Below are 27,356 nucleotides of genomic sequence, written 5' to 3' on the forward strand. Positions count from 1 at the left end.
ATAACACACACAATCACACACACGCAGGCAATATAAGATAACATAAAGAGGAACATATATGAGCCCTACAAGGATTATTGTCAGTGAAAAATAGAAATTATGTTTAAGTGAGCCGCACTGGTTTGAAACTGAGTGTAATTTGTAATGGGAAAAATTACCTATATCTTTTCTTGAGTAATGCAGCACTGCCTGTTTCTCTCACATTCTGTGACTCCTCAGCAATTGCACCTACCTATATGACAAAAGGTAGTAGTCATAGAACAAAAGCATTTCCTTTACGAGAGGTGTGTCTTCTCTCCACCCCGTTGGCTTACAGTGTTTCATTATAAAAAGACGAGGTCTGCTTTGCCACCCAGCTCCCCCATGCTGCCTGTCTCATTTCCTCTCAGTAACAATCCATTAGCCAACGCCAGGCTCAAACTCACAGCCGTTTAATTATTCTCACTTCTTTGGCAGCACGCCGGGGCGTACCACTCATCAGAGGCAACAGGGAGGAAGGGGAACAGCTGATATTGCGTATATACTTTATGCATGTAAAAAAGGGACAACAGGCTGACTATACAAGGACAAACAAATCACACAGACGTACTCATTCCTACAACTCGTGTATGAACAGGATAACTCCTAGATGACTACACACTCAGCAATACACATGTATCAATAGAAACAAATTTACACATCAAGAAGCAATTTAAACCAAAACTTTAAAATGTAAATAGAGTCAAATACCTCAGATAACATACTTCCCTAAACTGGTGTACCACATATCTGTGTGCAGTGTGTGTGTTTGTATATCTGTGTGTGTGTCGATGCCTTAAAACTGGGGATGATGTGTGGTATAATTCATCTTGAATAATTTCCTGCACATTCTTTTTTATGCTCAGGAGCACTTCACGATGAAAGGGAATGCTAATGCTGTGTCTCTATCTCACTGAACAATGTGTATTTGTGTGCGGTATAAGAGCGTGTGTGTGTGTGTGTGTGTGTGTGTGTGTGTGTGTGTGTGTGTGTGTGTGTGTGTGTGTGTGTGTGTGTGCGCCCATGTGTATGCCACCTCACTAAGCACATTTATGATAATTAACAGATAGAAGAGGTCAGCTTCAGTGTGTATGTGACAGCGAGAGTGAGTAAGAGAGAAGGAGACAGAATATGATAGGGAGAACAGTATAGCACTAATTTACATAAACTGGCAATATTGTCACCGACTTCCTTTTCTCTACTCTATAGCATTTGTATTGCCATTTATGGTGTAACAGCTTCAAGAAAGGTATCATCTATACTCTCAAAAATGAGAAAGTAACTGCTCATAAAAGGTAAAATGCTGCATCTTTAACCTTGAGGTTTAAGTATTGTACACTAACATTGTGATATTTTCAATGTGTATCATTTTAGTACTTTTATTTCTAATATGTCTGAAACTTTAAAGTGGCTAGCACTTAAAAATGATGCCAATCAAATCATTTAATAAATGGTTTAATACCATAAATAAACATATAAATCCATGTAAATGTAATTTTTTTTATTTATTTTTTATTTATAGGAATACGTTGTATGTCCCATTACAATGTTTTTTCAAACAGACCTCAACAAAGGCCAACCTGTAATTTGTTTCTTTGGATGAAAAATGGACATTGTAAATTGAAATTCTCAAAATATTAGCAAATACCAGTGTAGTTATGATAGCCGTAGTACGAGTGTTAGCGGTTGTACACAATGAACGGCGTGCCATAGGAAACTAAACACAGGTCGATCTCATAAGTGACAGTAATCGAAGGAATTAATACATGCAAATGAAATGCTCAGCATGTAAAGCTGCCGACGACAGTAACTGAATAATTGACTTTCTGTCCTGTCTACATACTGCACAGAAATTTTAATGTGTTAATGTGTATGCGTGCGTGTGTATGCCAGCGGACATTTTAGGTCTACCCTCCCCACACTCTCAGTACTGCCAAACGCCTTAAGATGGTGGCACCTTGAGGCAGAGAGAGACACTCATACAGAAAGCCAATCTCCTCCTCCCTTTCCCCCTTCTTCCACCTCAGGTCCTCACGACAACACAGGACAGCCCCCCCTTCCTAACCCCTAATAAATATTTAATTCACCCCTCTCTAATAAGGATATTAGGCGAGTACACCCCAGCCCTGGCGTATATGCATGAATCCTTTCTCATCAAATTTACATAAAAGGGCCAGATGCTAATGCGAGCGTAGCAACTACTGCTCACTATTCTATATGCACTGGTACTGGCTCCCTAGTCCAAGGGCCCATATAATTTAATTGCCGAACAGCATGTATTTTTCAAACGATTCGCCGTATTCAAATTGTGTCCAGGCCTCAATACCATATGCTTTACAAAAAGCCAAAAGATGGGAATATTTTAATTGTAGTGGAGGCACGACTACGGTATTTGTGCTTATTTAATGCTTTCTGAAGCCCCTCCCCTCTTATGAAATGATACATAATACAGATGGGCTTATGCATAATATGAAAAAATAAAAACTCTCGATGTCCGGACAGTGAACACAGCTCTGACTCTGTAAGACATAATGTCCCTCATTGTGTCTTACAGAGTCAGAGCTTGTTAAAACATTAATTACCAATTCAACAATAAAAGCCAATTAAGTTTTGGAAACTGCATTAGTCGGAGGTTAATAATGGGAAACTGAGAGTGAGAGACAATTAGCATCATAATTTGGAAAATAGTACCTCGATATTGACAGATCGTGGATGTACATACAATGTATTGTAAATGGAAAAAACAACATCCAGACCACTGTAGAGTATGGCAAATAGCATACGGGGACTGAGACTGGTCTTTGTAATTAATAGAGAATGAATAATGCAGTGACACAAAATATATTATTTACACCCTTTCATCTTGGAGGAGGCCTATTTCAGATGCAAGTATACTAATTCATTTATAGTGCATAGTATTTGCATAATCAAAATCTAGCAGACCACAGACATCCTGGAAGACAGGCTGACAGCCAGCTTTAGACTTGGAGAGTAAAAATAGCATTTGTGCACACAGACTTATTGTGCAGTGCTGCTGCCACAAAACTTACATCTAATCATGTAGCTATGAAGGTGAAAGTGGGTTGAACGAGTGGGTTGTTCTTATCTTAAATTTGAGGTTGAAACAAACATTATTAGCTGACGCAACAGTTTTCGCATTCTGTTGTTATTTGATAAATTATGTGTATGTACATGTATAAACTTAAAATAGGGACTTTGATAAGATTGCCAATATGTTATCTTATGCACAATTTATACATATATATATATATATATATATATATATATTTCAGAGAATAAAATGCCCAATTCTTCACCTCAAATCCAAAGGATTACAAATCTGTAGGCAGGTTTGACTTTTCTTAATATCCCCTTCTGTCTTTTATTTTTCTTGCTTCTAGATTGAGCCTTTTTGTTAAACGGCGATCAGGTTCAATCATCAAATACAGGAGGTATATGTAGAGTGTTTTTTGTGGGATTTTAGCAAGCATGGTAATTTCTAATTAATAAAATAGGTTTGGGCAAAATTAAGGCGTTATCAATTTAGGGACAATTCAATTTTGGCACCACTTCAGCTTGATACATTTTAACTGTCAGGTTGTCAATTAAGGGGTTAAAGTTGATAGTTTTAAATAGCTTGACAATATTTACAGACAAACACAACATTAGTTTTGGAGCATCTGTGTCATAAAAGTATTACATTTCTCATTTAGTTTGACGCTTTAAGTATCACCTAGCTGAAAAACTGTAGAAGTTTGACAATGTGGTTCTTAGATACATAATACCCTGTAGTATCATACCGAAGAGATTATTTCAATGCCTCGAGAGTTGAATAATCTCATTGCACTCAACAACAACAAACCGACACATACAGACAACATAAATCTATTACTTTCAAATTCAATCACATTATGTTACATATGGAATAGATATTTGACAGTACGTATAAGTAAGGTGCCTGACTAACATGTTCTCCATGCATATCCACGCAGTTAGCTGAAGGGGAGGGCCATACAGTGTGGCGGAGCACAGCATGCCCGCTGCTCCCCACAAGACGCTCAAGTGGCCATGCATGATGTCATTAAAAAGGGCCGAGCCATGACATTCCTCGGTGGATTATTGGCAAGTTATGGCTGGCTGGTCTGTTTTGGAGGGAGGTTGATCAGATCCGTGTTAATCGGCAATGACACTATTATTGAAGTCAGTGACACCTTTTTAAGTATTTGTGTGTGTTGGTATATGTGTGTGACATGCCGATGTAGTCTCAGACTTGCACGGTTTAATCAGCAGATAAATTAACATTATGACTTCAGTTTATGGGACAATAAGAGAGGCTTAAAGTACATAATGAACCAATGAATGTGCGTTTACCGTAGACAAAATAATATGTGTCTACATCGAGCCATGGCGATAGGAGGCGGGTGTCATTCTAGTTTCTTGCATATAACACTCAACATATACATGCACCCACACACAAGCATACACACTCACAGAAACCAGGAACCTGTCCTGCATTGGCAGGGACTGATGTTGCCATGCGCAAGGTGATCTCACCTACCGTTGCCGTGGCGACACCAACCAGAGGGAAAAGCCTTATTTGTGTGTGCGCATGCGTCCGTTCGTGTGTGTGTGTGTGTGTGTGTATGTGCCTGTGATTGTGACAGGAGCTTGAGCTGGAGGAAGAGAAGGAGCAGTAGGAGAAGGAGGGCCTGCAGGAATTCTCATTGTGCCTGGCTTGTTTAAGGTTTATGCCTCATTCACTTACTACCCTTTATCAGGGGAAATACTGAACTGGCCCATTCAATTATCAAGGCAATAAATTCAGTATGGCTGTATTGTTAAAATAGTAGGCCAGTGCTTTATTAGAGAAAGGACCAGTAGATGGGAGGGAAAGGGGTGTATGTCAATTAATTTGCATATATTCTATATGGTGAAACAAAGATAAACAGGAAAACATGGAGGATTTCAGGCATACATCCTCAGACAGTGACAAGGATACAAGCATGCATACTGCAGACACACATCAGCTCCACTGGCACACCCTAACTTGTATTTGTCTTAAGGAAAACAGCCAAATACACTCCCTTTCTACCAGCTGGTATTGTTGAATTGTATTAGTGATGAAGAGCTAACTCAGACTATAGGGGTCATCTGCTCATCAATGGGTAGTGGTGGCCTAGGCTTGCTCCACAGCCATGAATGCACTGAATTCATTACCCCTGGTGCACAGATGGTGTCTGGCTGCCTGTCTCAAGTTCAAGTTCATGTCCAGGAGACACACACACACAAAAAGAGAGAGACATGGCCCAAGCCAGACAGACAGACGTTGTTGACTGAGACACTGCTATTGTTCCCTTTCATCAACATGATTGTAGTAGCTTCACTAGCTATCCAAGCAGCCCGGGTCAGTTAATCGCAGAGACAAACACACAGGAAAGCATACACACATGTAAACAGAAATACATGCATACAGTATGTAGATGCACATGAAGCCTTTGCCCCATCACAACCCTTAGCCAAATACAAATGTCTCGTCTCTTATGACCTGGATAAAATAGTTTTCACCGTAACTGCCTAAAATACAAGTAAATATGAACTGCAAATGATACTTCATGGTAGCTCTTGATACAGATTTTCCGACCGTAAGAAGCCCTATATCTAACCACTTTGTTACAGCAAAACAATACGGCAGTTAGCTATAATGAATAGCAAAAAAAAAATACAGCCATGCAACACATATATCAACAAATGGCACCTGTGTGACGACTACATTCGCATCCTTTGTCTGGCACAGAAATTACCCGGGGCCGATACATATTATAAACCTGCTCCTGCACCTGCCATACACAGCATAGAGGGAAAGAGGAATCACATAAAATCCCCAGACACACTCACATAAAATATGCTGATTGCCCATCCAATGAATATGAAAACATCGTCTATGGTCCTCATGGTTTTGCTACTCAAAAAATCATGTGACAACAATGGCTACAGTGCACTGTGTGTGAGTGTGGAAGGAGGGCACAGCCAAGCGCGTAGCCTTCATTTACTGAGAAGTTAGATGGACTGTTGCCAACCATTTGTATATGTATAGATATATATGTGTGTGTGTGTGTGTGTGTGTGTGTGTGTGTATATACATATGTGTATATATATATATATATATATATATATATATATATATGTGTGTGTGTGTGTGTATATATATATATATGTGTGTGTGTGTGTGTGTGTGTGTGTATATATATATACATATGTATATATATGTGTGTGTGTGTGTGTGTGTATATATATATGTGTGTGTGTGTGTGTGTGTGTATATGTATATATATATATATGTATATAATTGCAAGGCCTTTTTTCAGCAGTAACTTTAATATAAAAGCATACTTTTAGCCACCTCACAGTAAACAGTATTCAGCCTCATACAGACACAGAAGAAAATTAGAAATAGACCTTTACACTGTTACGTACACGTGAAATTTAGATGGGGGCCGAGTCATCATCACAGATAGAGAATACAGCCATTATATTTTAGGAGTCATGACAGCAGTGGGTGTCAGGGCTCACAAAAAGCACCACTGTGAACCAAATTAGTCAAATTTAAAAGGCGTAAACACCATGCAAATCATTCCCAATCATCAGGAATTCTGGAAGAAGGGTGATACATGCAAGTGTGATTTGCAACAGTTTGAGAGAAGTCATGCTGCTCTCTCCTGGTAATAGTACATCTCAGCATTGCATGAAAATCCTATTGACTACTCATGAACTAAGGTCCTCTTTTATTTGATAACTTGATACTTTGAAAGATAAACAGCTTGGAGGAATAAAGGCAATACACACACACACACACACACACACACACACACACACACACACACACACACACACACACACACACATAGAGTGAAAAAGAAAGTTTATCTTGTCCTTACTTATGTTTCTCAACCTCTGTCACACTGAATCTGAAAAGTGACATAAATGTAAATATACAAAAGCACATTTTAGCTCACCTTTTCTTGAATAAGGGATTCATAAAATGAGCCACTGTTCTAAAAAACACAAAGTGGAAAACACTATATTATATATTTTGTAAGAGAAGCACACTGGATGTGCTACAGTAGAAAATGTGGTTAATGATATGAGATGGGGGATTAGTTACAGACCTTGGGTATTGTTCCCCTGCTCTGGGTTGACATTTAGTGTGCCCCCAAAACTTAAAAACAGTGTTCTCTTTCATAAAGCCAGACGACGATTTCAATCGACTTAACTGAGGACAATAAGACTTGTTTTATTCAGCGCTGCTCGGCCCAAATTGTGTTCTCAAATTTCTTTCGGGCAAACGACCTGGTATTGTATGCCGTCTTTGACAGGGGTCGGGAACAAGAGACACTAGTTTTGTCTGACGGTGTGAGAAAGTCTGCAAGAGACCGTTTCAGCAAAAGCGGTTGAATTCAGCCACTGTGCCTCTATTAAATGCTGCACGTGAATAATCCCCTGTTGCAAAACGGCAGATTTTGCTGAACTTCAAATATGATTTAATCACGTTTTGAAACTTTAAAATTTAAAAGAAACACGTTCAATGACAGTACGATGCATAAATATAAAATTAAATCTTAAATTGTCTGGCACGTCATTAAAACAATCGTGCGCACTGAAACTGTCTTACATCTGACAGATCCAGCAATCGTCAAGTAACAGCCACAACAGAATGGGTTGAAAAAGCTTGAATATACAGCACTGTAAAACTTCCCATTAGTATTACTTTTATTGTAGGCAAAGAATGCGTCATTTGTGAGTATATATATATATATATAAAGGCCGTATGTCATTTAACCGTAAACGTGTCACATGAAGTTCCATGTCACGCCATGATGATAATAATATGCTCATAAAAAAAAATAAAAAAAAAAAAAAAAATCTTAACCTCGTATCAGCCTGCTTTCATGGTCAAGTTCAAATACAAACAATGAACGGAGATGTCATCTATTCAAATGCCCCAGACTTTTTTATGCAAAATTATCTGCGCTATTTCTAATTCTCGCGCGCTCAAGAGGGGCCGTGAAGGATTACAGAGTTGCAGCACATCCTTTTCACATTCATAAACCCGCATAGTTTTAAGATAATGACCCCAAGTCCTCATTATCAGTACAATTGGCGAGACATTAACGCATTCAGGACCGTTACTACTCCAAGTTTTGGAGCGCCGCATCGGCTGGGGCTGGGAAACGTCGCCTCTTTCTTTGGGGATGCAGATGAGTCTGGTGCACTTGACGTCTTTTCATGACCCCTGTCGTCCCCCATCCCCCCCCCCACCCAGCCCCTCCAGGCCCTCACGGCGCTGTCTGTCATATTGGGCCTGGGCATGGCATTGCCACTTGCCCCACCGAGCGTGGGAATGGGATCGTCCAGTCGTTCACATCTCCTGCACTGCGGTTAACGGAATCAATTAAGCAGGCCCGACCCCCCCCCCCTCCCCCCCTCCACACACACACACACACACACCACACACACACACACACACACACACACACACACACACACACACACACACATCTCCCCAATCCCCACACTCCCTCCCTCTCTCCTCTCCTCCCTCTTCTGCCACCTCCCTCCTTCTCCTAACCCTACTCCCCACCTCTCTCTCTCTCTCTCTCTCTCTCTATTTTTGTCAGTTCAGTCTATATCCTAATTATTACTGTTTGGAATGCCAGCGCCGTTTCCTGGCCAGACTCGATCACGGTAAAACAAGAAGCATGGAGGCGCACACGTGGATTTCTACATAGGCTCTAAATGTCACTCTTTCATTTCCATTAAATGCTCCCTGTGAGCCTGTCCAAAAATTGCATCCATACTGAATAAAATTTTAAATCAGATGTAATGTTATAGAATAGGCTATAAGTATAAACATTCAACATCTGTCCTGCAGGAAGGTTCAGTGTCTGTGTGTGTGTTTATGTTTAAATGTATATGAGTAATGTATATAATAGTGCCTGAAAACGTTAGTAATTCAATTAAGGAGGGTGCAACAACAAAGCTGTCTTTTCCTGGTGAAAAGATCAAACTTAAAAACGTATATGTACATTGTGGGGGAAAAATAACAAAATAGATTAAAATGAAATAAAAAAAATAAAATAAAGCCAATCAGATGCATAACATCTATAATCTCAGGTCCATGGGAAAACTGAGTCGTCCAAAAAGTCCTCGATGAGTCTGGAAGTGGTTTTTACTTTCGGTTATCTAGCTTTATGACGAGCAGAACACTCATACAGCTAGATAACCAAAGATAACAACCCACTTCCCAATCTTCAGCAATAATCCACATGTACATTTCATCTTCTGGTATCCAAGTTTCCATTTTTCAGAACTCAAATATACTTTGCAAAAAGTCATCAGTGTCCTTTTCCACGTCACAATGTGCACTATCCGTTATACTTCCCCTTTTGCCGTTGAGGGCCACTATTTCACAGCCCGAAGTGTTAAACACCCGGTGTAAAAGGCGACAATTCTTCGGAAAAAAATGATATATATTCCCAATGTTAATGTCATATTCACTTGACATTAACCAGTATTACTGAGTTGAAGTAGGCCTTGAAATCGCGGTAAGGTGCAGTCATCCTTGCACAGGGGCCCTAATTTGCAATGCAAATAGCTTCAATCCCACAAAAGGCTCTTTCGCCTCTATTAAGTCGTTGTGGCAGTAGCAATAGATATCCTGTGAGGCCGGCGGAGAAGAAACACGGTAGAGAGGGGGGGGGGGAAATCCGGTTTCCTGCGGAAAGTGCAATAACGGCACAGGGAATTACGACGCAAATGTTTCGGATTATAAAGACAGGAGCTCGGTTTTTTTTTTTTTTTGGTCAGAGTGTCAAGTTGTCGGCTTGCATCCAGCATGTACTTAAGGAGAGATGAAACTGATGACTCTGAGCCAAAGGGTCCGTTCTGCAGGCTGCATGGTCGATCAGTCTGAAAAGAGTGGGGGAATAAGGGCCATCCCCAAAGGATAGGGGGCTGGGGGTGGCCAAAATATGGACCAACCCCGGTGAGGTCAAAGGCCTCGGACCACGACAATGTAACTACGGTGATGTCATGAAAAAAAAAAAAAAAAAAAAAAAAAAAAAATCGCAAATGCACCCTCCTATCAATGCACAATCTCCATCCATTACACAGAGCGCGTTGGATAAATCCGCCTTGCAGCGAGCGGTCCGCACGCCTTCTCTCACAGGGATGAAAATGGATGGCAGGGAAACCATGTTTGTTTTTACACAGAATGAGAGCGATTCAACTACTTTTAATGGAAGATGCGACCCGAAATGGCACCTATTAAACAATAAAAACGGAACAACTCAGTGAGGAGAGCATCCTGGAGCTGCCTGAGCGCCAGCGTCATAGGCTATATTTTCTATGCGCGATAACAAGATACCCGTTTACTTATTGCTGTCCTTCTCATCATATCAGGTACAACTGTAGGAGTTAAACTGCTCTCACGTTCTCGATTTTGCGTTGAAATCCTTAAAAGCCTCTTGTGGGTTTTTTTTTTTGCCATCGTCGCATCCGATGGGTAGACTACAATGGCATTCAGGTGGACTGGCGATGTCGCCTCGCGCGAATGAAGCCCCAGCGCTTCACCGTGCGGTTTTTACCCGCTCACTTTTCCACAGAAATGGAAGCAGTTAACCGATAGCTCAGCACAAATGGGTCAAAAAATATAGGATCTTTGAAACTGAGTCAACAATAACAAGCAGGGGAACATGTGATGGATCATGCGCAGGAGCATGCAGCTGCAGGTTACCGAGTGCACTGAAGGTGCCTTGTGCACAACTTTGATTCTGTTCGGACCATAAATCAATCCCGATTCAGGGCGAGAAAAGTTAGCCTTACAGTAGATCGACTCGATTCGCGTGTGCTTGTGTGTGAGCATGTGTGTGTGTGTGTGACAGGAGTCAAGTGAACTGCTGACAATCAGGCGGTGAGAAATTAACACCATATTATTTGTCAATGGCATCATCAGCTTTTTTTTTTTTTTTTTCTCATCAGGTGTTCCACTCACTCGCTACAGTTTTAGACCTGGCTCTGAAATTTACTCTCGTTTTGTCGGTGGGAGGGGCGAAGCAGAGGTGTTTTAATGAGCAAAATATGAGTCACAAGGCCTGGGCATTTCATTAAGGCATTACTATACACACTAATTTGTTCTTTAAATGTTCACAGTCACCGCTGTTGTCTTCAGATTCTCATATTTTAGCCATCCATTTCTAAATAACACAGTCCACCTGCAACATATGACACACACTAGCAGCCTGATAATATCTCCAAATATCAATTGACGTACTGTGGAAAATACAAACATTTCTCTAATTTACGCACACGTTGTTTCTCTTTATTTATTGTAATGCGTCGCCAATTTTCCCACAGCCACATTCATTATGCCCCCCCTCCCCCTAACATAGATCCGATGAATGGCAAACTGTAAGGCCAACTTCCTATCATTAAGATCAGTATTGTAAAGCACACCTGATTGGGGTGGTTTCAGAATAGGCCTCCCACACAGAGGCCATACTGTAATTACAGCACAGCATTTTTTTTTTTTTTTTTTTTTTTTAATCGTTCAATCTGCTGATGCTTCGGAAACTACAATAAGCTGCATTTCCGTGGAAGTTAATGTTACAGTGTTGAGATGCCCAACAATATCAGGAGGGCGCAATTCTCGTCGTATAATTAGCTTTGTTTGAACACATAATGGATTGGTGCATAATGACACATACACAAGTGACACTGTGCAATGAATGCTTTGTTTTCAAATCACCTTGTGACGATTTTGGTGACTTTAGGCGTTCAATGTGAAGTTTTAACTTTTTTGGTTTCAACACAGCATTTGAACTTTTTTACAAAAAAAAAAAAAAAAAAAATTAAGCTCTTAATATTCTATGTGATTTGCTCGGTTTCTATACCTACTAGTGTCTGTCCTTATTTTCATTTCTTTGAAACGATGTCAAACACATCGCTCCCGAAATCACACATCTTATACTGAATCCAGTTTGTACAAATGAAGTGTCTCCACTCAAATGTGCCTTTATAAAGGCATATAATAATCATTTCCATAATAATGTCAGGCAGCACTTAAAGATGCTCTGTTTTAAAATGAGAGGAACAAAAGCAGAAATTCGTGTCTATTGGCCCAATAGAAATACTAAAAGGACTTTACTGAGGAAGGCTGAACACAATGCACGAAGACGTTCAAAAGGTGTAAAACATTAAAGTAATCTTAGTGGAAATATATCAAAACGTCTGAAGCTGTTGCGTCTAAAAGGTGCCAAATAGAGCCAATCAGTGCACCCTAACTCCAAAGAGTGTAAGGAAACATGAATAAACATGAATCACAAACTTCGCATTTCCCTGTAAATAAGTGAAACCTCACTACGAATCATCACTCCATGTCAAACCTTAACAAGAAAACCACGTATCACTTTTGCACACAAGGAAACCTTAAAAGCAGGCACAAAAGTTGCACTTACTTCCTAATGGCGAGTCAAATCACTGCAAGCGATCGGAAAGCGTCCCAAGCAGGAGAAGAAAAGCGGGGTCCGTGTGTAAGCGTGATGTGGTATATGTTCCCCTCAAATATCCCAGCCGTATTATTTGGTGGGGGGACTTTAAAATTGCCGCTAACACTCTGTAGCCTGCATTAGGCGTGCTACAGCTGCTCTGTGCAAAAGCATGAGCATATCCCAAGCACATGACAGACGAAGGAGAAAGAGGGAGGGATGGGTGGAGGGAGAGAGACAACTTTCCCATAACGTCTACAAGCACCAAATAGAAAAGTGCATGCACAGTTGAGCTCTCAGAGTGTGCAAGTTTTTTTTTTTTTTTTTTTTTTTTTTTTTTCTTCCCTGTTGATGGTGGGGTCGGATGAGGAGGGAGGGGGTGATGATGATGATGAGGAGGAGGAGGAGGAGGAGGGGTGGGGGAGGAGGGGATGTAAAGTCCATCCTTCTGTGTGAGAGAGGACGTGCTCTGAAATTCAAACAAGTTCCCTCGGTTCTTTTGTTGCACGCACGAACTAAGCCAGCATTGTTCGCGGTTTGGCGTGGACCTCTCCCTCCTTTTCCCTGACCAGGTTGCGAAGTGAGCCTCGCAGTTGGGTGGTAATGAATTTGCTGCAGGCGCTTCGCTAACACGCTTTGACAAACGGAACGCATTTACCGGTTTCCAGACAGAGGGGAAATGATTTGCTACATGCAATTCCCAAACTAAGTCTAGAATGAGGTCAATAATAAAAAGATAAGGGAGAAACACACTTTAAACTTCACTCAAAATGTTTTGATTGGATCTGTGGGTACAGTATAGGCCTATACCAGACTTATGAATTCACCTTGCTCCCAGTAGCCTAATCTTATAAGACACACACGGGCGCGCACCTCCTCCCAAATTGGACCCCCCCCCCCCCCACACACACACACACACACACACACAGCCTGGAGAGAGAAGGGAAAAGAAAGATGAGAGAATTTTTTTCATACAAAAAGTTAGAATGAGGTGACCTACTTGTCAGTAGCCTACAAGTAGCCCGAGTCTTCAGATAATTCTCTTCGTGATGACACACTTTTTTGTTTTTGTTAATATATGATCTTTTCTCTTCTTTTTTTACTTTTTCAGCAGCAAAACTAGTCAGTGGCTTTACTTCACCACTTCTCCCTGATCTGGGCGCAAGAGTCCGGCTACCTGCTTTATTACTTGCACCTTCCACAATTTTCAGATAGCCTATTTTTTTTTCTTCTTTCTTTTACAAAATCATCATGTGTATGAAAAGACAGCAAATGCAAAGGAAGCGCCAAGCATCCCCTCTCACCCCCCCCCCCCCCCCCCGCCTAATTGCAGGCGTATCCATTAGATTCAACGGGATTCACGTTTTAGTTTAACAGCGAGGGCACGTTCAATGACGTAGACAAGCATATCAGCTACGTGCAGCCATATTTAAATACATCAAGGCAATTAGCGCATCAAAATATGCAAATCCCTCTTACTACATAGTCCGCCCGGCCGCAGTCGGAGTAATTTCCCCTCAGCCTGTTCTTGGGGGTTTGATTGCCGTTTTGAAAGCCAACATTGCGTTGTTTGTTTTTCCAAGAAGCTTCCTTAATGTGAGCGGGACAGAAGGGAGACATGAAGAGAAGGGGAACCGTGGCTCCTGCGTGGAAAAACGCCCATGCGTAATGAGACGACCCGCTCCGCCATTCTCAATTCTCCGACGCCGTTGGCTCTGGTGTGCGTATTATTTTTTAATATTGATGCATATTCAGTGGGTAGATTTGCATTCCATACTTATAGCTTCCTGTATAGTACGTCCTTTTTTCTTTTTTTTTTTTTTTACATGATTCTGTGTTAAGATACATGCAAAGCCCCTGTGTATCCTGTTGTACCGATGCCATTTATCACCTTAAAATTCAGTCTTCATATTCAAATTGTAAGTTCATATTTGATCAACTACAGTGACACGATATCGACGGCACTGTGGTGCTGATAGTTTTTTTTTTTTTTTTTTTAAATGTTTTAATCTGAATGATGTAAATTGCCGATATCTTTTGAATACGTATATGCAGCATGCATGAACAAAGAGCTCTGTGGAGGGTAAACAATAGAGGAGATTCAGATGTAATATCGAAGGAGGGGGATACTTTAAGATCGACATGGCTGGCTCATAATAACAGAATTACATGGTCTGTGTGAAAACTAATAACCAAAAAGTCCCCTGCCCAGTTTGTAAGAAATCCGGTGACGCAGCGCTGACATTTAGGCTGCAAAATGCTCAGGCTGTCTCCTCGGTGTCCATGCACGCGCACAGAGATGACAGGGACGAGCGTGCGAAAGCAAGTGCAGTGCTCTTGGAGAAATGATCTACAATGATGATGATCACGTAATATAAAAACAAAAGACATACATTTCGGTTGAAGTATCTTTACTTTCCTCTTTTTTATAAAACAAAATTGCACTTATTTGCACCCTTCGGATCTTCACAGAGAAAAACCCGTTATCTTAAAATGAAAAAAAAAAAAAACGTTTCAACTTACCTTCAGTTAACAAAATCCAAATGGGGTTGCTGCTGCTTTGGTGTTTGGTTACGTGCGACTTTTCTATCAAGTTGGTGGGACGTTTTTTTTCCTGGAGGGCAAACTTTCTTCTAGCAGCTAAAGCAGATGCAGTCCCTATTGGCTACTCCCCTCGTCGTTGAACCCTGCTCTTAAACTGCTCGTGGCTCAACACCAGTGGTCAGGCTGGCTCACGTAAATATATTCAGAGCCACAGGAGTGCGTTACGCCACCTATGCCGGGCTTCTCACTATGAAAACTAATATTTAAATATTACTTCTTCTAAAAAAAAATACTGGAATATTGCGTTACTTCCTGTGAGGTTAAATCCAGTCATCATCATCTGATGTATCTATCACCTGCGGGATTTTTTTTTTTTTTTTTTTTTTTTTTTTTTTTACCATGTCCCAAAATAGACAGGATATGTCTATACCTCAGTTTATCCTCAAAAATATGAATAACCAAGATCATAAATGATTAGAAAAAGCGTTCAGTGCGTTTAGCATTTCACTCTTTTGTAATTAACAAAATCAAACAATTCATGTTTAATTTTTTTAATAATAGATACATGTGAGGAAGGTAAAGAGATCCGTGAAAGGAGGCTTTCAGATGATTCAACAACAACAAAAAAAAGATTTATTCTTTCTGTTGGTAGGTGAAGCTGTCTCTGACAAAGAATCAGGGTTGTGTATTTCGTTAATGGCAGGCCGTCAACATTATCAGGGTAAATCCCACAAGGTCGCTACTCACTTTTTATATTTTGAAACGATTATATTTCTGATCGTGGCCATGTGTTTAGATTCTGTAATGGGAGTTGGAGAGAGGAGCAGTCTGCAGTTCAGTCATCCTCATTTGAATCATGTATATAGGCACACGCATAGACTCCGGATTCCTTCTGTTCCTGTTGGTAAAATGACTTGGTTGCATGGATACTAACAGGCATTAGGCCGCGTGCTCGAGTGAAAGAAAAACAGGTTTGCAGATTCCAAAAAAAAAAAAAAAGATCAGATGGTGAGGTTGGAGAGGTTGGAGACGGGGACAAACAAAGTAAGACAGGTCGGATTCTTTACGTCTACCCCAAAGATGCGAGATGTGATTTGAGGCAATCTATTTCGGCTTTTCTACAGATTTAATTAAATATTTTAAAACGACGGTAAACAACAGATAAAACAAGATTTAAGGTGAAACTTTCTTTTTATAAATCGTGAGTGAGGGAAACATCATGTATTAAATTACGCGTTTTTCCAATTTTACACCAGACAGCAGCCCCACGATGCAGTTGTTTTTTTTTTTTAACAGGAACAGGAAAGACTTGTCTGGCACATGAAACGGTATTCAGAAATTGGTGTAATGAAACACCTCTAAGTTAGAGAACCAGCCGAGCTTTTTCAAAAGCATACCTGAGGTTGTAAAGGTGAGAAGTGTCTCCTGCACCGGCGTGTAGACAAACGATTCCCCCCCCCTTCTTTTTATATTAGACAGAGAACAATAACTCATTATTATTAATTATTAATAATAATAATAATAATTATTATTATTATTATTATCATGCCACTGTTGTCTTTACAATACAATCATTCATATCATCAATCATCATACAATCAATATCACTGTAAATCGGATTGAATATTGGTTCTTAAACAACAGTGTGTAGATTTAAATGATGGGGGAATTGTCTATTTTACACAGACACACCTCGCAGTAGGCCTACTACTGGTGGAGCAGTTGATGGAGTATACAGGCATTATTTTAGGTCTGGTCGATCAACAGCTCCTTTGGAGGACGAGGATGGTGAGGATGAAGGTCGGGTGGGTGTCGACTAGACGACTAAACGGTGACATCTGGTGTTGAAATTGGAGAATGTTCACGATGAACGAAAAAATGTGGGGGCCAGCCTCCACGGTCAGTGAGGTACGTGTATACCTGCTCACCCCGTCACCACATCCACCTTCAGGAATGCAAATTCATGCGAAAAATGCCATGTGTAGGCGTAATATCAAAAGGCAGTTAAGTAACATATTTCTGTTGAAAGGCCAGATTGCTAAAGCCCAGTTTCACATGACTGATGCCTAAATGCGGCAATTTGAGCCTAAACTGGATGGAAACTAAGCACATTAATGAAATGCTCCTTACGGTAACGTTTTAGGTGTCTGAAATGTTGACTTTTGTCTTTTCTTTTTTTTTCTTTTTTGGGATACTTGTAAATTTATGTGTGGTCTGTTTTTTTCTTACTATTACTTCGATCGAGATTTCAATGTGCTTTTTCTTTGTTATAGCCTACTTAAACACACACACACACACACACACACACACACACACACACACACACACACACACACACACACACACACACACACACTTTGTTGTACTTTCCTCGTGGGCCTATCTGCAGCTTTATAACAATAGATTGATCAGATTTTTTTGCCAACCTGTTTGCAGATTCAAACGGTGACGTGTTTTGCGTCAGTCTGACCTTTTGAAAAACTGTGAAAACTGTTGTCAAAATAGATTATTTATGACAAATGATAAATTATATTTTGTCTGCAGTGACCTTATAAGCCTTCTTCTCCACGGGCTACTGGAATTAACCCTTCAAATTCACGACTGTGGTTTTAGGGTTAATGTAATGGAGCGGGGAAAAAAGGAGAAAACGCATTATGGTAGCCAAAAGACAGTATAGAATAATCCATCATGTAACCCCCCTGCAGGTATATTGTCGAAATAAAAATGTTATAAACCATAAATGTTTAGCAGCGGACACAGTTTCCTACCGCAGATGAAATGTAGAGTTACAGTGATGCCATACAATTTAGCCTGAACCACGGGTGCCTTGAATCGTAGTCGAATTTGTCAAAAGAATTCAAATACAATTATTAATTTCAGTCTGCTGTATTTTCGGGGTCTGACCGTCAATTATGATTTAATTATCGTCGATTTTGCGCACATTCGTCACAATAGAGATAATCGTTCTTTTTGTTGCTGTTGTCGTGTGGGATTGAATAAAACAATATCCGAAACGTGTTGATTCTGCCTTTTTTTGCCACCATAAAACTTACGATTAATACGTTTCACGAGTTCTTGCTTTAGGCTTTATTTCTTTCTGCGAAGAATGTACTTAATTAGGCCTCCATTTTTTTTTCTATCGATGTAAGAATCTAATGCCAAGAGTCGGAAATAAAAATGATAATTGGAATATAATTTGGCTATTTAGAGCGAGTTATATTGTAATATTGTTTTAAAATCGAAATTAAAAATGGCTCCCAGGGATACAATTACATTTACCTTGATAAAGACACAAGTGTTGGCCTACGTTTACCGCAGCAACACCCTTTTTTTTTTTCTTCTCTTTTATCATCATTGAATCACTAAATGATTAAATTCAAACATGCGACTTTACGAGTTTCTACGTGTTGTAAAAGTGAAATGCATTTTCAGCTTCAAACGAATTAAACAATTTTGATGTCTAAGGAGTCCGTCTAACAGGAGAAAACTTGGATTTTTAAAAACACCAATCACGGATATAAACATGGCCTTTAAAAAAAAAAAAAAAAAAAAAAAAAAAAAAAAAATTGGCCTATAGGTATCAGAATAAATTGCAATAGGGATCGAAGCTGTCTATCGAATTTCAAAGACAGCAGAGGTTTTTATAAGAATAAAGTATATTTTTCTTTGCTTATTTGTTTTTTTTTTTTTATCTTTATCCACCAAGTGATAAAAGATGTACAGAAAAAAAGCACTTGATGATTTTTAGGACACAAAAACCATATTGAAGTCGCACTGTAAGGGACGAGAAGGAGAGAATGGCCTAAAAGACGGCACAAAATCTCAGTTATGATACATTTGTCCATTTTTTTTTTCATGTTTTTCTTTTCGTATTGGCGACGTCATCACCTAATACATGTGTAATATTGCCGATTTAAAAAATGTCAGAAGTTAGAAATGCAGTTCTTGTTGTTATAACAAACTACATTTTTTTGTGGCAGACATTTTGACATGATTGTTACCAAGAAACTAGAAAAAGAAATAAAGAAACTTTTTTTTACTGAGTGAGCTCTTCCTTCTGTTCCTTCTTTTTTGCTTTTCTTTTCTCTTTTATTAAGGAAATAATGAGTTTTTCCTGGAGTATGCTTTGACCATTGTGTGTGTGTGTGTTCATGGTTCCCTAATTTGTGTTAGTATTATTTGTGAACATGTGGTTTCACTGTGAATGTAAGATCAATGTGCTCTATCTGTAGTTTAATATATCATTGTGAAAGATGATGTCACTGTAATTTTAAGTGAGATAAATCTTAGTTTTACATGTCTTTAGCATGAATATTTAAAATTCCAGATTTGTTTTAAAGTAAATATAACGAAGCAAATGTAAAACATGATGCCGTTCTTCAGTCTCGTGCAATTTATATCATCTTAAAGTGAGGTTGCTATGGCACCATGTACTGACTTCCATTCATGGAGGATTTTCATGTTGATGTGGTGTTTGTGAGTTTGCATGGCATGAAAGAAATCTGTGTTTTCGGGATACATGTAGAAACAAGTCAAACACAATGAAATCACACCAAGTCACATCAGGATAACTAAGAAAGCCAGTAACTTTACTGAAATCTCTGCAAAATACAAATAGCCTTTCCCTCCAGCAGAGGAGACTTTTATTCCATCCCCATACGTTTTCACTACATACAGCTGAATCAAGACCCTTGAGTTACAGAGATGTGAATTAATTCAATACCATCTTCGTCTCAAGTGGCGACAAAGGCCAGCTTATGCCGCTGAAAGCCGCTCTTGCGTTCCAGAAAACATTAGTTCCAAACTTCCCCCATGTTCAGGTTTATACAGGCTACATTGATACTACAGACTGACTTTTAAGTATTTTAACATATTACTCTTTTCTTTTTTTTTTTTCTTTTTTTTTTTTTTATTCCTTTTCAGCTTTTCAGTTACAACTTAAATAAACCACAAACACAGTGGAACAACAAAGAATCCCAAGTGAATGCCGGGACCTTAAGCAAATGTTATTACACATGGCTGTACAGGTGTATGGTCTACCCTTTGCACTGCAAGTGACTTACTGTATCAAAAGATCAGGTGAGGTACTGCTTGGGTCAATTTTGAGGTACCAACATTTAGTCTATTGTAATAATGACAAAGAACAACTGATCAACAGATGATGAAAAAGAATGGCTTCAAATTTAACAAACACAAAAAGAACAAAAGATATATAAAGACAAGTTTTCTCCATGCCTTTGGTTGAAATTATTGTCAAAACTATAGCACTCTAATGAACTGCCAGCACACGTTGGCATTATTTCATTCAGTGAGCAAGTCGCATGATAATTAGTGTGTAATGTGGTTTGATGACTTGGACAACAAGCATGAGTTTCACATGATTGGGCCTGAATGATTCTATTGATTTCGAGTGAATTATAAAGTGTCGATACAAAATACGTTTTTGCACTTTTCAAATGCAATGCACAGAGAGACAAATGAGCCACAACAAAACAGGTCAATTATTGTGTTTGTCATGGACAACGCAGCTTGAACGCTAAAGCTACATTTGACTGACTGAAATTGAAATGTGAAAACAATTGTACATTTGAGCAAATTCTTTTATTATCTTGTTTCAATGCTTGCAAAAACCATAAATGAATGTGAAAATAAAAGTTGAGTTTACAACACAGAAATGCCACTGGCTTTGGTTTCTCCACACTTATGCTGCCTGAAACATCATGTTTATTTTTTTCTCAACCTTTTTGTATTGAAGTTTAAAAAAAAAAGAGAGAGAGAGAGAGAGAGAGAGAGAGAGAGAGAAAGAGAGAGAGAAGAACACCGTTATAGAGGCTCTGCCCCATTTGACTACACAGACTGTATACAGAAACAACATAGTGAACCTGCATGAAATATGCACATAGAAATATCATAACATTTAAGTGACAGCAGATACAGGAGTGGGAGGCAGAGAGATATGTGGCTAGTTTCATTGTTTAAAAAAGAGAAAATCAAAACAGCTATTCATCTAGAAAAAACAAACAAACAAACAAAAAAAAACAAAAAAATTGTGCTTCTCCCATACCAGCATGATCAATTTGTCCTTTTGAATCTTAAGCTGACCTGTCAGTGACGTGGTAAATGATTTGGAACCCTGTTTTGAAGACTGGAACATGAGGAGTGATGGGACGACACAGAATCAAATGAGGTTTGCAAATTACCAGGGGCAATTAATCACAATGCACTTGCAAAATCACATTATATAAATACATTTCGAAAGGAGACTGTACAGTTTGGCTCTGAGCTTGTGCAACATGTTGAACACAAGTTAAGATTGGATTGAAGATTTGAGGTGGAATAGAAAACCCATAACGCCAAAAATGTTTTATTATATTAACTTATTAAATTAGATAATTAAGATTCACAATGAAACATCTGATGCATAAACATGCATCTAGAGACTAAGGGTCAGTCATATTTCCTTATCAACGCGAGAGCCATGTACATCAACATCTATTTCTGTGCCGTCCTCAGTTCCAGTCTCATGACATTTCCACTAGCAGGTTGTTTTTCAGCATTCAGGCCTGTTTCCTTTGCATCACACAAACCCTGGCAATGCTTTCCAGCTGGTTTTTAAGGTTAGTCTCTAAATACAGCCCCGAACAGCACTGTTCAGAGTTCAAATTAAACAAACCAGACAACATGTGCAACTGCACATAAAAACTCCACTAAGAAACCAACAAAAATCATTATTATATATATTTATATATTAGAAAGCTATACACAAGCATGTTAATTTCACAGATTTTTTTTTTTTTAAAGATTCTTAATATTACCATTATTATATATAATTAGAAATACACGTTTAAAAACAAACCTCTACAAAGATAAAACAGTTCAGCAAAGCATTGGATCTCAGTCTGTTTTTCATGGCTGTTTTTCATCCCCTCCCCCCTCCCCCCCCCTCCCCTCTCCGGGTGAACTATCCATCTCTTATTAGCAAAGCTATCAAAAAACACATTCTGGCTTATAGAAACTACAAAAAGCCACAAAAATGCTTTGCATTGTATTCCTTTCATATGAAAATATAAGCAAGTGTATCGTACAATTGTTTTTTCTTTTTTTGTTTATCAATACTGAATAGTTAATACTAGATCCAGAGTTTTCTTGATTACACCAACGTAGCTCTTAGATCAAATGGTGGTCCTCACTCCGTTCTTTAAGGGGAGTGCTAATATCGCCAAAGGTTCCACACACCTAGCATCGGGTCTGTCTGTTTACCTGTACAATCCTTCAAATGTTGCATAATAGCTTTTCATTTAGTGAGTAAATAAATCTTGTAATGTCGGCAACTTTTGACCCCTGCCCTTCCCCCCTTGACCCGCTATTTACATAAATACGTTGAACCTGCAACATGACATCATCTAATGTTAACACACATTTTTGCAAGGGAGAACTGCAGAGAAGGTATATAGCAATGAAACTGATACTGTACACATGTATTGTTTGTCCAACTCAAGTGCTAAGGTGTTTTCCACTGGACACACTCTCATGTTAATGTTTTTTTTTTTTTTTCTTTTTTTTTCTTTTTTCTTTTTTTGTCTCTAGTTACTGATATATCGCTGAGGCAAATTGTAAGTACGTTTTATGAAACAGAGTACCTGACTATTTTTTTTTTTTAAATTGTTGATATGCATATATGTACACATACACGCGTGTAAAGATATATGCATACATGATTCTTTTTATCCACACACAATACAATTTATGCATAGTTCCCCAACAAATAAAAATACCCCCAGATCCCATCCCAACCAACACCCACACTCCCAAACCCCTGTTACAACACCCCACTGGTTTATATAATGTCAATATGTATAGCACACGCACACTCAGCAAAAATAAAAAAGGAAAAATAAAAAAGGAAAAGAAATTACAAAGAGATTTTTGAAAAGGGTTGTCCCTTTTCTTTCCCTCAGCGTTACAGAGATAAAAGGAGAGAGGCCACGGGGTTGGGTGGTGAGTGACTCGTGATATCGAGTGAGAGGAGGAAGAGGAGGAAGCTGACTTGGGGGGCATCGTAATGCTGCATTGTGGGGGGCTCAGGGCAACTTGGGGCACTGCCGGGGAGAGGATAGAGCTATCATGTCGCCCATCCTTCTGAGAGGCGCACCCGTTTGATGGAGGGGCTCTCACGCTCATCCAGGGCGGGCCGGGCCAGTCCCAGAGGTGAGTGGAACTCATTCCTGTGCTCATCACGGTCGCTGCCCTCGTGGGAGCTGCTACAACTGCTCAGGCTATCAACAGGGGAGCGTCCCGAGTCCTGGCGGGACGAGGGGTTCTGGGGAGGTGGTACCCCACCACCGTAGCCCCCAGGTGTGCTGCGATCTCTAGGAGGAGAAACAGGTTCGGACTTGATGTGCAGGCTTTGAGCAGAGGGCAGCGAGAGATTTGAACCCTGACATAAGTGAGAGCTAGAGCAATTTCTGTTGGAAGGAAAGGAAACGCAAGGGGTTACAGAGTTACAGAGCAGGCAACAAAGTGATTTTTAAGTCAGCGTATCGCACACAAACATGCTGTTTTCGTGAGTGTCCGTATGCATGCGGTACGCGAGGTATCATTTGTGTTGGACCTTGCCAGGGAAGATTTAGAACAGTAAAGGAGTCTAAATTTCTGAGTGTGTCATCTAAAAAAAAAAAAAAAAAAAAATTGGTGGTAATAATTTACGTGTTGCATCATGCTTTTCCCCAACAACACTTTAAAGGAGCTCAGTGCACTCACCCTAGCTGTCCGAGGGCTGAATGCTGCATGTTCTGAAGGTGTTGCTGTTGCCACCCACTCATTGAGCCAAGGTGTAGGGAGCTGCCACTGTTGAATCCGGACAGGGAGGACAGGTCTGCACTGTTCAGGGAGTACTCTGTACAAACATACAGGAAAAGAAGATGTAGATTATCGGTAGTTCAAAGAAGTTCAAACAAAGTTGCATAGAGAAAGCAGCTCAAGTAAACTGTGCTGTGACATCAATATGTTCCATGTCAGCAAGCGGGACAATAACACCCTCTGCTGTCCAATGGTTGTATAACACTAAAATTTGAAAGGATAAAAAAAAAAAATAAAAAAAAAAAAAAAAAAAAAAAAGGAACACATACTGTATACCTGCAATTAGACAATGTATAATTTTTTTTTACTGATGTGTAACTTCTTAAACACAAATTGATTTGTTGGATCATCTGGGTATAATACAGGGCAATGGAAGTGATATCACACTATTTAAAACATATATAAAGTAATTAAATAGAATAAGCTGGTGTTAATGGACAAAAAAAAATAAATAATAATAATAATAATAATGTATAAAGAGCACACAGTGCACTGTTGTACATACCAGTACCATATGAAGTTGAGATGGCAGATGGGTAACCACCCATGCCTTGTCCTGGTAGAGTGGGAGTTGCTACTGATACCACAGGGGTGGCCAATGACTGAGCAGACTGAGAGTTGTTTATTCTCTGGTTCTGTGACAGAGGAAGGGAGGAAATAGAGAAAAACGAGAGATGGCAGACTCTTGAGAACATAAAATCAACTCCCAGACAAAACAAACAAAAAAAAACCTGCAATAAACCAAGAAAGTACTTCTTTTTTTTTTTCTATTTTCTTTCATTTCTTTCTTTCACTCAACAGATGCTGAGAGAATGAATGTGATGCCAACTTCTGGGGAAATTAATCACTTGACATGCGGCACGGCTGAACCCTGCCAACCCTATCATTTACCACCCTTTTTCCGAGGGCCTACTGTCGCTATAGTAACACCATCGGTTTCCACGGCAACGCATGGTAGCAAAGCCAAGGGAAAGCCACTTTACTGAGGCAGAGGGGAGGGTTTATCAGAAAATAATAGAGGTTTGATGTGAAATGAAAGTGTACTCTTTTGTTGCCCTTCGTTTCTACACTCTAAGTAATAAAAGCTGTGAGCTGTACGTGCGCAAAACAAGACTGCTCATGCAGGTGAAAAGATATGAGGAAGAAAGAGATGAGTAGATACACAAGGGCAAAGGCAGAAAAGAGGCCAGGCTGCTTTACTCTGACACACCACTGGATGGCACTATGTGCCCTCACAAAATGTCATGTGAGGTGACATTGGAGCCTTCAGCAGAGTCAGCAACAATAAAGGTGAAAGTTACTCTGGAGTCAGGAGTGCTTTTCTCAAAAAGGCTGCATCTAGCTGTAATAATCTCTGTAGTGAAAGCTAAAATTGGATTCAAACTAAGAGGTTAAGATTCAGGTGACTGCAACTCTCCGTTCCACAAGGTACATGATGCTCTCCAGAACGATCTTAACCGGTTTCTGATTAGAAAACTGGAAATATTCAGATTCTTAAGACCCTTTTAAGGGTTGTTTTGATTTCTAAATTTGAGTGGCAGTCCGACTTACCAATAGCAGATCGACATCCTCAGACTGATGGCATTAAAAGGGGAGGGTAATAAATAAAAATTAGTGAGTGTAAGTGAGCATATAGGCGTGGATCCGGGGATGGAGCCGCTATAGGATTGAGCCAACCGAAACAGAAACAATGTGAAGAAAAAGCTACGAACTACTGTAACTACACTAACTTAATACACTCTATTCTAAAGAGATGAGAGAGGAACAAAAACAGGGCCAATAAAAGTGCCAACAAACAGCACTACTTATACAGACACAGCAGAAGAGATATATTTGACAGTATATCAGCCTTGGGCCGAGAGTTTTTTTTTTTTTTTTTTTTTTTAAAGAAAGGTGTTGGTTTAACAAGCTGCCAAGGCTCATGAGAAAACAACACAAATGCCATGTGCCTATAGTCAAGCTTATCACAAACATAACCTCATCAACCCAAATCTGATATGAATAGATGAAAGCAGCAGAGAGGACATGAAAGAAAAATAAATAATAACAAAGACACCTGACGGACCTTCATAGGTTGGAAGATATATAGCAGGGAAAGTGGGTGAGGAAATGAAGAAGAGTGGCATGGAAAGATTACTCACAATGGAGGGCATGTTGTTCTTAGCGCCAGGGGGGATGAGCACACGTAGGTCAGGTTTGCGGTTGTTCATGCCTAAGTTCATGGGTGGGGGAGATTTAGCCTGCATGTTCTTGTTCATACCACCCGGAGAGACCAGCAGACCAGGCGAGTTGCGATGGCTCCCATATCCATTTCCTGAGAGAGTAAAGAAAAAGGCAAAGAAACCTTTAACACACCAAATGGTATTTGAACCAAAGACATGGTGTTAAACTTGTATCAAAAGTTTAGTAAATCTTGAAACTCACACATTATAGTGTAGTCTAATTAAGAACTACAGGAGTTCATTTTCACCTCGTGCTCCTTTGCAATGTTTTGTCTCATATTCACTTTCTATGGTAGAACTTTTACAAGTCTGAAGAGAAATGTAAATGATGCTTCATGAAGGAAGCGCTGCAGCTTGAGCAGATAGTCAAAACAGAAATAGTGTTTTTGCCTTTATGATCACCACCGTTTGTCTCTGAGTTGTAAAGTGAAGGCACCCATATGAGAGAACCTCACCCTCTTCCTCCGTCACTTTCAATGAAGGCTACATGTGCCCTGAAACAGCCAGTGAATCTTGTAAAAACATCTAATTACGGGGAGTGAGACCACAGAGGGACGGGACAGATCATTTGGCCATCAGAGCTAAACACAGTTCTGCGGTTCTTCCAGACAAAGACCCTGCCTTGGTGTTATTACTAGATCTGCATTCCCCTAAGCATGGTGGGCCAAATGCAGCACCCATTTCTCCCTCAAAAACCGGTGGGGTAAAATCCTAACAACATCGTAAAAAAAAAAAAACTGAAAGTAGAGCATTCTTGCAAGCAACATAGTCTTTGTTTCTAACCCAATCCCGCAGGCTGTTTTTCCCCTTACTTCTCCTTCCTTCTTCCAAGGGGTAGAACACAGGGCACTTGTGTGGACGTTCCCACTTGAAAGACGGGCAGGAATTATACGTTAGACATAAATGAATTTCCTAATCATATACTCCGGGGGAAAATGAGTCGCAGATGTCTTCCTGGGCAATTTCCCTTGCTGATCTTTGTTTAATTTGAGAGCGAGGTTTTTGTTGTTTGGAAATGAAAAGTCTCAAAAGCTCAATTTGAACAATCTGAAGAGTAAACGACCGCTAGCGGTGAGAGAAAATGAGTCCGTCTGACAGAAAATGAGAAAAACAGTGTGTGTTACTGTCGGTGCGTGTGTGTTTCCGTCTGTCGCATGTGTAAGATGATGTT

General features: G+C 39.7%; 1 protein-coding gene and 2 long non-coding RNA genes across 13 annotated transcripts in view; 1 reads left to right on the plus strand and 2 right to left on the minus strand.

The window, feature by feature from the left end:
- LOC138215717 (uncharacterized) overlaps positions 1–12,870 on the minus strand; it is a 39,450-nt gene extending 26,580 nt beyond the window's left edge. The window contains exon 1 of the long non-coding RNA XR_011179757.1: positions 12,531–12,870. This is a non-coding gene — a long non-coding RNA (uncharacterized lncRNA). The remainder of the gene's footprint in view (positions 1–12,530) is intronic.
- Positions 12,871–13,996: 1,126 nt separating this feature from the next.
- On the plus strand, positions 13,997–21,100 carry LOC138215718 (uncharacterized). The gene is made up of 2 exons (XR_011179758.1): positions 13,997–14,280; positions 16,791–21,100. It is a non-coding gene; the product is annotated as an uncharacterized lncRNA (long non-coding RNA).
- Positions 21,101–22,040: 940 nt separating this feature from the next.
- Positions 22,041–27,356, minus strand: part of mef2cb (myocyte enhancer factor 2cb) — a 70,479-nt gene continuing 65,163 nt past the window's right edge. For 10 of the 11 annotated variants that reach the window (XM_069178019.1, XM_069178018.1, XM_069178017.1 and 7 more), the window contains 4 exons: positions 26,105–26,277; positions 24,469–24,598; positions 23,865–24,000; positions 22,041–23,569 (listed from right to left, as the gene is read on the minus strand). In XM_069178019.1, coding sequence (XP_069034120.1) covers positions 23,227–23,569; positions 23,865–24,000; positions 24,469–24,598; positions 26,105–26,277 — 782 coding nt within the window. In that variant the 3' untranslated portion in view covers positions 22,041–23,226. Of the gene's footprint in view, positions 23,570–23,860; positions 24,001–24,468; positions 24,599–26,104; positions 26,278–27,356 lie in introns of those variants that run through there. The other variant, XM_069178020.1, reaches the window with a different exon arrangement.

This window comes from Embiotoca jacksoni, unplaced genomic scaffold (genome assembly GCF_022577435.1).
Source record: "Embiotoca jacksoni isolate LCO1_2020_lvr unplaced genomic scaffold, fEmbJac1.0.p SCAF_8, whole genome shotgun sequence".
Taxonomy (NCBI): domain Eukaryota; kingdom Metazoa; phylum Chordata; class Actinopteri; family Embiotocidae; genus Embiotoca; species Embiotoca jacksoni.